This window comes from Rhipicephalus sanguineus, chromosome 6 (assembly GCF_013339695.2).
Source record: "Rhipicephalus sanguineus isolate Rsan-2018 chromosome 6, BIME_Rsan_1.4, whole genome shotgun sequence".
NCBI classification, from domain to species: domain Eukaryota; kingdom Metazoa; phylum Arthropoda; class Arachnida; order Ixodida; family Ixodidae; genus Rhipicephalus; species Rhipicephalus sanguineus.
In genome coordinates this window covers 88,055,340-88,066,025 of record NC_051181.1, presented here as the reverse complement: position 1 = coordinate 88,066,025, position 10,686 = coordinate 88,055,340, and the positions used below count along the sequence as shown (strand labels likewise).

At 44.0% G+C, this 10,686-nt stretch overlaps 1 protein-coding gene across 1 annotated transcript; it reads right to left on the bottom strand.

Annotated features, from left to right (window-relative positions):
* Window positions 1-795: 795 nt before the first annotated feature.
* LOC119397959 (uncharacterized) lies at window positions 796-7,658 on the bottom strand. Its single transcript, XM_037665252.2, has 5 exons — window positions 7,540-7,658; window positions 4,391-4,542; window positions 3,816-3,883; window positions 2,263-2,346; window positions 796-1,007 (listed from the first exon to the last, which is right to left on the bottom strand). Exons 1-5 carry the CDS (start codon window positions 7,654-7,656, stop codon window positions 871-873), a joined length of 558 nt encoding a protein of 185 aa, XP_037521180.1. The 5' UTR covers window positions 7,657-7,658; the 3' UTR covers window positions 796-870.
* Window positions 7,659-10,686: the final 3,028 nt, after the last annotated feature.

Genomic DNA, 10,686 nt, shown 5'->3' with positions numbered 1-10,686 from the left:
TGGGTGCTTGCCAGAAGAGCCGCTGCACACAGGCCTCCGTTCATGCAGCGCTATATTTTCATATATGGTATCGGTGGACGCCCTCGGCGCATACCTTAATGACGACGTCATCATTGACCACACGACGGCGAGCACTACTGTGGCGCCGTGCGTGGCCGCCGTGGAACCTGTCGTCTCGCAACTGTCGTTCCCTCCACCTCATGCTCTCCTCACTATCGCCGTCTTTCATCGTCTGCTGCGCTCCGCGTTCGCTCTCTTTCGCCCTCATTCGCTCTACCGGTTACGACGGCGCCGACGCCGCTGAACGCAGGAAAAGGCACCTAAGAGCTGCGCTCTAACGCTAGTTTGTTTTGGGCGAACTTGTGCCCGGAAAATTAGATAAAAATCTAAGGGTCCACTAGAGTGTTCTACACACAGCGTCCCTTCGACGAACGCACGTATTCACCTCTCCAAAGCCTCGCAGGTCAATCCACTTTCTCGTGCCCGTGTAAGAGAGACATGCGTTGCGCTGTCACAAGAAGCCCGACCAGGCACGAGGCATTGCAGACGCTGACAGAACAGCTCGCTGCGTACAGCGTTCGCTCTCTTACGTCCTCGTTAGCTATATCGGCTACACCTAAGACGGTGTTGCCGCTCAAGGCAGGTACAGGCGCCAAAGAACTGCGCTCCAAAAGAAACACTCTTTTTTTTTCAGAACGCACGAGTGAGTCATATAGATGGGAACTAAATTGCTACAGCACTCTTCACAATGTGCAACCAGAACACACGTGAACTTAAATCAGAAGCGTCTTGCACTTTTATTCAGACGAATAATTTCGTGTGCTTTAATACTGCATGCGGGTACAGTGTTTTTCTTCTGCAAATTGCTCTTCACGGGTCATCCACCTCATTCTGGCAGAGCTCTTTCGAGTACTCTTCCTCAGAGACGTCACAAATGTCCTCCAGTTGATCTAAGCAGTGCTGAGGAACGTCGTCTTTCACATCCTTGGAAACCCAGAGCTGGCATTCTGTTCAAGAAAAAATTCATAGGAAACAAATAAAAAAGTGTGTATATTCTTTGCTCCCATACGCCATTTATGCTAGTTCGCGTTTATTCATATATTTATTAAGTTTGTTAGTTATTTATTCATGTATTCTCCTATACTTCCAAAGGTGTTAAAGAGAGGAGTGGTAAAATGGGAAATTACCTATACATACAACATATCACTTAACCTTTTTCGAAGGTATGGTGCTCGAAAAAAAAAGGTACGTTATGTCACGTCTTCTTATAATCATTATGATACTGGCTTCTGTTTACTAACGTGCTGTCCCACAATAACAAGCAAACAATGCATAGCACATTGTTTGCTGAATATGTAGTCAGCTCCACATCTTGGTGGTGCATCGCAGGCCCATTAGTTAAAAAGTTCGAACAGTGCATCCATGCCTAATCTCACAGCGAACGCAAAAGCGCGCACAGAGAGCCGTAAGATCATTGGTTTTCTTTTTTTCTGCCTTTGCCTGGGAAGTTTACTGAAATTAGAATTCTATGAAAACTTCGACCAACTCTGGGCTTTCCAGCAAGCCCGCGAAGCAGCTGAGTGGCTTGGCCTTTCGGTCCCGACGTAGGAGCGGCCCGCTGCGCACTCAGTTGTGCTCTGCAGGACTCGACTAAAGTTTGCCATCAATCCCCCGATTTCAGTTGTTTTTGTCTACCTATATAACCCTTATTAAAGCTTATACGTCTAACTATAGTTAATTCATCGTTCAATGACAAAACGGTCAGTCTACTGTGCCGAGGAGTGCGGATTAAAAATGAACCATTATACCGTCAAACGCGGTGTAATGGTTCATTGTCATTATACCGTGTAGTTTGTCATTATACCGTCACACACGACATGTTTGTAGTTCTCGACGACATGCCTAGATGGCGCAGCGTGTTCAGCGCAATGCAGGAGAGAGGAGCCCGGCTGCACATTTCTCTCATATCGTTTTTTTATGCGTATACTGCCGTGTGTTACTGCATTGCTTTAATTCAACTTGCATTAACATTGACGTGCATCCCGAAATGCGCTTTGCCTAAGAGTATGTTAAGATATGTTCCAGATTAGTTCATCTGTCTAGGTGTTGTTGGGCTTAGAGGACCGTTCTATTATCTGTAACAGATGAGAGCGATGATTCAACTAACACTGTCACGCCGCGAATAAAAAGGATCAGCGCTAATGAAGAAAGCCTTTAAAGATACGCTGTGTGAACGCCAATGTATAACGGAATTTCTCTTACGATCTCCATCGTAGGGAATCTCCACAATGACGCAGTCTTTATAGTCCGTGTACACAAAGTGGGCAACCATGGAGTGTTCCGTGTCTGCAAGACACAGAAACATCAGTGAGCTTGTAATATTCAAGAAGACAGATGTTCTATTTAAGGAAGTAATTTCTTATGCATACAACAACTTTCGGAACAAGAACAACCTGATTTTGAAGGGTCCCCCTAAGAAAGCATCTGCTGCCGTTGTTAAATACTTACTCAGCGACGTGTGCGTCACTTCCTCCTGCTTTGTCCTTTGTGTGTAGCGCTATTTTGTATCACGGAAGGCTACCAACTGGCCCAATCTGCCTGTCTTCTTCACCTAAACACTTGTACCCTACCAAGACTACATACCATATTCGATTTGGTATTTAACGTAACGCTACATCGAAACGTATTTCCGAAATTTTAACGGACAATGCAATAAATGCTTGTAGATCTCTACTAGCACATTATAGTGTTAGTGGTTAAGAAAAAAGAAATGCCAGACCTGCGGGGAAAGCGCGGCACAGTCACAGTGAAAGCTGAAAGAGCGGCATTTCTAGAGCCTGTCATTAACTCTCTCGGTGCTACCAATACAAGCACAGTAGCAACGTACCCACTACGCCACAAATCATCATTTTTGGGACGTTGGGAAGCACGCACCACGATATTATTCGGCATTCTGCGAAAAAGCGAGGTACCATCTGTAAGGAATTATGTGCACTTTGTTGATTCAACGGCTGAGGACGATGAAGAACTATGGCTGAGCCCTTTGTAGTGGGTTGGAATCTTTAAACGACCCACTAGTTACGTAATTCGCATTGTGTCACGCCCGGTCGTTATTTCGTTCTCCCACCTCGCTATATACCATATGTTAACGTGAGAAAGGGAGAGAGAGAGAGGGGGGGAAAGAACTTTATTGAGATCCCAAGGAAATGAATCATGGGGGCCTTATGGGCGTCCTTGGCGACCAATAGAAGTGCACTTGCGAGGAACCCACTACGCTATAAATCATCATGATTTTTGTGAAGTAGGGAAGCAGCCACTATGGCATTTTCGTCATTCTGCGTAAAACCGTGGTATCCGCTAAACACCTCTAAGGCATTATGTGCACTTTGTTCATGCTGTGGCTGATGAGGCTGAAGAATTATGGCAGAAACCTTTGTAACGGGATGGAAGCATTCAATGACCCACTCGTTGCGCACTTCGCGTTGTGTGACGCCTGGCTACAGAATTCGCGTTGCGTTATTTTTCTCTTCTGCCACGCTACATTGCATATGTGAATGTGGTTCTTTTCCGATATGAAGAATGCATAGGGTCTTTTTGCTTGGCGCTGAGGTAGAATACTGGGCTCCCAAGGACAGGGTCCAGGTTTGAACCCCAATACACCCTAGATTTTGTTTCTTATTTTTTTTCTCTTACTTCATGCGATAGCGTTTACAGACACCGGCGGTGGCGGACAACTACTGCGCCAAACACGGCCCTTGTTGCGATCTCATAAGAGCTTTCGCTGTAAAACTAACGACAAATAGTGCCCTACTTACCGTTATTGATGGTGAAGACAACCCTGTCCGGTGCATCACCAGCGGATAAATGCAAGGCAACATTTTTTCTGGAATAAAGGGGAAGTTGATAATATTTTTGTCAAAACAATATCTCCACGACCTTCTCGTCGAGGCTGCTTGAGGCTCTGCCGAGTGCCACCCTGTACAAAGAAACCTGCGCGACTCAGCACGCCCGTGAGGCGGCGTCGAGGCAAGCTCTTGACGTCCCCTCATAAGAGGCCTAGGCCCGACCACCTAAATTTGCAGGTTTTTGTCAATACAGTTCATTCCTCCTCCTTAAAAATAGCCAACTCAGCAGTCAAGAGAACTTTGGTAGAGAAAGGTTCATGATGGTTAAGAACACTTGCAAGGCCGGTGTTTATGTGTGTTAGTTTCATGTTAGGCTTAACTCAACTCATCCCGCAAGCGGTTGCGGAAATTAGGCAGAATATTACAGATAAAGATATCACGAAATGAGGCGTTGTGTTAATACTCCAGCTAATGAACTTCAAAAACAGACTAATCGGCCTAAATGTGGTTCTAATCCCTATTAGCCTGAATAAATAATCACTTACCTTTCACGGCCGTTATGGCCTTTGAACATCCAAACGTACGTAGCTTTCTTAGCTTTCATATCTAGCTCAGTTCGCTTGTTGGTCAGGCATTGGAATTCAGGATCATCGCCTGAACTGTACACAAGTACAACGTAAGGAAACTTGTCAAAGAGCTGCAAAAGAAAGAAGTGAGTACAGTACAGTCCATACCCATTCTATTTATTCAGCCAATAAAGCGTTTTGTTGTAGCAAAGCTTTATTCAGCCGATAAAGCTTTTTAGCTTTGTTTTTAGTAAGAGAGTCGTCACATTATAGTGTGTATTTAGGCATTTTATACGGACTGTATTCATATGCTTCGTCTTCAGTGGGCGCACGCAGAACAAAAATATTTGTTCAAATAGCAATGTTGCCACTGTAGATTTTTCATGCAAGATTTTGTCCACTTTCTTTTGTTGTTGTTGTTTTCGTTTACTTTTCCACCGTCATAGCTGGTCAATAAGCGCTTGAACAACAAAAATCTTAACTTCTATATTCGTGTACCTTACTGAATTGAAAGCAAATACGTTCAACGTATTAGTTTGGTGTCTTTGTAGTTTGGTATCTTTGTAGCAGTACTGTGATGAAAATGAGCTCATATTGCCATTAAGTAGAGCAGATACTGATAACGATAAGAAACGGAAACGCTGTACCTACGCCAGTTGATGATGCCGCAGAGGCTTTTGAACAGTCCTTGGTGTCAGCAAAATGCATCACACACAAACTACTGTGCTAACTATGGCATTATTACGCATGATTATGAAAGTCCGACATACATTTCGCAAATTTCGCTACACTTAAAGGAGAGGAGAAGAATAAATTTATTGAAAATTCCTCCGGCAGTATTTCTTCGGGGCGAGTCGGGAGAAAATGGGGTTCTAACTGCAACTGGTAAAAAGAGAATTAAAGTTGTTACAAAGCAAGCTGTTAAGGAATAAACCCAGCGTAAAATGAGTGAAATCCATGCAAAACAGACACACATTTCGCTTTAACTAAGAGAAGGTGCACCCGAGCTTTATTGGACAGTGCGATATATTTGTTTCTGCGCCAATTTTTTCAAATTTTGCACACTTTTTGCTTCTACGCCAGAAATAAAAACCCGCAGTTCATTTAGCTAACTCTGAGCTTATGCTGTCACGAGACATTAATTAAAGTACTGACTTTTGGTGTCATTCGTGTTCACGCCGCCGACGCTGGACACCAGATATATTTACTTCTGAGCTATATAAGTCTCTGACTTCCATGTCAATTACTGAATTCTCGATAAGTTGAGCATAGAAACTGTCTAAAACATCTGAAAGGGCTTGGTGCTTCGTGACCAACATACTGCTTATAAACGTCACGATGATGCATTATTTTTAAAGAAATAAATTTGCTGCAGCTTAGCGGATGGCGCTGTTAACTACAGACTTCGCAACACTTAAGATGGAGGTAAAACACACTTATTCTTTAGCGTTTTATTCTTGCACTTCGCTGATGTTTGAAATCAATAAATGGGCGCTGCTTCGTGGGCATGTTGTAATGACATACTGGCAGAGTTGGGCTTTAGAAGAAGCCGACATTATCGTACTCTGTCGGTCTTTTCGAAATCGCAGCGCTGCCGGTATGCAATAACTTACTTCCGTTATTAGATGTAGTATTCGTTGTAACCGGTTTACAATGGCTCCGCGTATCCATCAGAATGCAATACCGAAACGCTTGGCGCCCTCCAAAATTTCAATACAACGACACTGGAAAACGACTGCACGTTGTGCAGTAACTAGTCAGTTGCTTGTCCTAATGTTACTATCTTAGTGTTTTTCGTTCTTCCTCATTTTTCGGGTAGTGGGCGTCTGGTCAGCGGTGTCGAGATACAATTGGTATCGCTCATTCGAGAGCTAACTCTCTCATACGTTTTCCAAGTGTAGGGCATCATAGTGGTTACTCTGAACTGGTTAATCTCCCTGCCTTCCCTCGCTCTCCTATTCCTCCCTCAGTTGCCCCATAGGACATGGCAGAACCCACATACGTTCATTCCACAGTGGTATTCACTATTCAATATTGTTGCGATAAAATACACTTGTATCATCACTACAAATGATAAATTTGGATTTCGATTATGTATAACACTCTCATTAGGACATAACTTTAATAGTAAACACTCTAAAACACTACCTTGAGGCTCCCGAAAAAACATTATTCTGCCATTAGAACATGAATTACCTGTTTGAACAAGTTGTATTATATTAGTTTAGGTAAGCCTGAATAATACATAACATACTACTATAATGATTGTTTGCAATAACAACTCTACAGGGCTATAGTTTCGCCAAAATTACTCTATGTTTCGTTTGGGGCATGCATTCTTTAAATTATCACAAATACGTGTTCAATGCGCATGCTAATACCCGCTTCCACTCCCATCTTCAGTCCACCACGCGGAGGCTGTTCATCCTAATTATCGGTTCGCGTCGATAATCTTTTCCTGCTACCAAATAAGGCAATGGCTAGTATTTAGTTGCAGGCTCGCAGGGATACATAATGTAGTACTTGTATGCTCTCTGTACCATCACAGGCATCTATGTACAAGGCAGCAGAAGGCTTTCAAATAAAGTTTGGTGAGTAGACGTGCAGTCAACCCACGCACACAAAAAAAAACAAGTGGGGACTTGTTTTTCACCCTCAGCCTTCCCAGCATTTGCTACTATTTATCTTAAGGCTAATCCCTTCAATGTTTCAACTACAACACTATGAACACTAATCCACCTGGACAAGTGCCAAGGGAATATCTTTCGTCCCAAGCAGAAGAGACATAGCGGACAGAAAGGGCTTCTAAAGAACCCAAAAACGAGCCTGCTTATTTTGTTTTCTTTTTTAATTTGGTAAACTTAGGGTGATTCACTTCAACAGCTATGCACCAATAACTCGGCATTTTACTTCGACCTAACCGACCTACGTAAAGATGAAATAATGTAACACTGTCCTGCCATATACCCACAGTTATACCTTCAGTATAAAGAAGAACCCCTCGCAGATATTTCAAAAACATCTTGAGGGCGCTGGTTGGCATATCACTACCTTTACCGATACGTTTATTTCAATGGTGCAGTAACAGGAAAGAAGCAATTTGTACTTTTTCTGAGTACGCTACTCACCTCGAACGTGTCGGTCAAGTTCCGTTGAAGCTTGTGTGGTGCCTCTGACGAAGCAGGGAAAGCAACGAACGTCACATAGGCAATAGCGACAGCAAGCGCAACGTGCAGAGTACGCATAGTGATTCGATGTCGGCGCTTCTTGGCGGCGTGAACTGACGGACAGCAGGGTCGCTTTTATATATACGTGTTTCCAAATTGAGTAGATCTGATGGCATCTCATGCATACTGAATTCTCTAGGCACCGCGCATCTGGATTCTATTCCACGGAACATGTGTTTCTTTTGTTACAAGCAAAGCAAGAATTCTGTATTTAATTTTGACAAAACATTTTGACCATACCATTAAATTACGCTTTTTGTATTTCAGTCTGCACACGTCAAGAGGATGTCGACCTGCGATCTGCCTCTTGTAGCGGTGATACTTAATTGACCATTAGGCCTGACCTAGTTAGCTCCAAAAATAAACGGTGAAATTCAATTAAGTGTGGCAAAACGGAACAACGTAATTACACTCTTATAAAAGATGGCAGACGATAACGGCAACTTCTTTCTTTGTGGTGCACCTTAACCTGGCTGGCATAAAGCAGGCTGATCGCGAAGATCAAATAGGTTCTTACATCTTCTTACTGCTACCTGACACGAATCGTCGCATGACGTGCATTTCACACGCTAAATCAAAGTCTCACTAAAATTACCCTGCCTAAGACTATATACTAACCAGAAAGCACTGAATTTATATTACGTGACGTAGAAACGCCTCATTGAATGCAAATAGAAGCAGCAGCACAACACAGCGTCACATTAAATAATAAACGCATACAACTGAAGTTACGCAAGACGTTTCGCAGTCGTATCCGTTTTAATATGAAACTCAATTTAGGACAACCGCCTGACTCGTGGCAACTCATTAAAGCGGTGGAACGAGAAGAATGAGTGCGTATGACAAACAAATACAAGAGAAAAGACATTGTCAGTTCTTTCCACCTCTTGGTGCGACAGGAGCAACTTATATAGATAATGAAGAAGTGTCACTCACACCTGACAAGCCTTCGCTATGTATCACTCACGTCACAGACTTCACTGCGATTGCTCACCTGCAAGTTTTTTTTTACATTACGAAAACATACAGACCTCATGTCTTTAAAGTTCTGCAGACACGAGGTGACCAGTGAATTTTGCCCGGCTTCCCCCATGCCTGATTTTCGGTGACGAATAACTTCTACAAGAGCCTCATTTTCGGGCATTGAGGGAGCTAACTAACTGGCAACCATAAGCGCAATGGCACCTCTGTAACACTCTTTCTCTAGATGAGTAATCTTTCGAACACATCTATTCATATCTAACGGAGGTACTGCGTGGTAGAAGATATACGGTTTTTCAACAATAAACGTAAAGCGTTTGTGCAGAACTGCGTATTTAGAGAAAAAGTCTGAATTTAGATGGCGAGTAAACACTGTGAGGGAGGTTTATTTCTACAACGTGAAACACAGGCAGCCACCGTGCCTAATCACTGGTGGAAAGGCACCTCACCTATCACTCCCGCATGAACACCTCATCATCATCAGCCTGTCTACGCCCACTGCAGGGCAAGGGCCTCTCCCATGTTCCGCCTATCAACCCAGTCCTGTGCTTTCTGCAGCCACGTTATACCTACAAACTTCTTAATCTCATCTACCCACCTAATTTTCTGTCTCCCCGTCACGCATTTGCCATCTCTTGGAATCCAGTCAGTTACCCTTAATGACGACCGGTTATACTGCCGACGTGCTACGTGCCCGCCCCATATCCATTTCTTCTTCTTGATTTTAACTATGATAAACTTAACCCCCGTTTGTTCCCTGACCCACTCTGTTCTCTTCCTTTCTCTTAAGGTTACACCTATCATTTTCCTTTCCATCGCTCGCTGCGTCGTCCTCAATTTAAGTTTAACCTTCTTTGTAAGTCTCCAGGTTTCTGCTCCGTAGGTAAGTACCGGTAAGATGCAGCTGTTATATACCTTCCTCTTGAGAGATAGTGGTAGCCTACCATTCATGATTTCATAATGCTTGCCGAATGAGCCCCATCCCATCTTTATTCTTCTAGTTATTTCGCTCTCATGGTTCGGCTCCGCGGTTACTACCTGTCCTAAGTAGACGTACTCCTTTACAACTTCCAGTGTCTCGCCACCTATCACAAAGCGCTGTTCTCTACCAAGATTGTTGCACATTACTTTAGTTTTATGCATATTAATTTTCAGACCTACTCTCCTTCTTTCTGTATCCAGTTCAGTAATCGTGAGCTGTAATTCGTGTCCCGCATTACTCATCAATACAATGTCATCAGCGAATCGCAGGTTACTGAGATACTCTCCATTAACTCTTATCCCTAGTTCTTGCCAATCTAGGGCCCTGAAAACCTCCTGTAAACACGCGGTGAATAGCGTTGGAGAGCATAGCATCAACACCTCACAGAAGAGCAAATGGGATACTCTATTAGTCTAACCAGGTGAGTGGTTAAGACCGCACTGAGGTTACCGATGCGCACTAGCACTCTCCGCCTCCTATAGGCCGGTCTCTATAATACAGTTTAGGAAATCACAGAGGCGCAGGGGAGCACTGAACTGCTGCGCATGTCCAGGACGCTCACTGGTCGGAACCTACTCCGAGCTTGGTGCGGAACAAAGGAGTGCCAAAAAGACGGGGACGCAAGCAGGAGACACGCATGACAAAGAAAATAGGTGCGTTTTTTCAGTGCTCCTTTGTTTTGGGAATTCCAGGCCAACATGGCGAAGAGTTTTTAGGGCCACGAAAGCTCGCGATTTCTTACGTCGCCGAAGGCGACTGAGGAGTGCTCGACCTGAGCTCAATTCATTATGTCGGCATAGCTGCGTCAGCAGTCATTGAGAGGCGAAACAAGGCCCACCTAGGTCACATGAGTATATAGACTACCAGCTGACAATTCGTCGGATGCACAGCAAGCGCTCCACACCCATAGCAGAAGCACGTTCTTTGGTGCTTGAATACATTGAGCAAAAGTGCTCCGACCTTCTCAAAATTTTCACCCACGGGTCGGTTGACATCGAGCTCGGAACAAGAGCCGCAGCGGTCGTGATCCTGTCTTTCAAGGTGTCCTGGGCTGTGCGACTCGACTGCGTCAATTCGGTGAGAGC

What these genes read in the sequence shown, in the direction of transcription:
- LOC119397959 (XM_037665252.2), bottom strand. Translation starts at nt 7,656, where the DNA reads ATGCGTACTCTGCACGTTGCGCTTGCTGTCGCTATTGCCTATGTGACG. An exon ending in GGCCATAACGGCCGTGAAAG is followed by an intron (nt 3,884 to 4,390) that starts GTAAGTGATTAT and finishes CCTTTATTCCAG; the next exon opens with AAAAAATGTTGCCTTGCATT. An exon ending in GATTCCCTACGATGGAGATC is followed by an intron (nt 1,008 to 2,262) that starts GTAAGAGAAATT and finishes TTTCTTGAACAG; the next exon opens with AATGCCAGCTCTGGGTTTCC.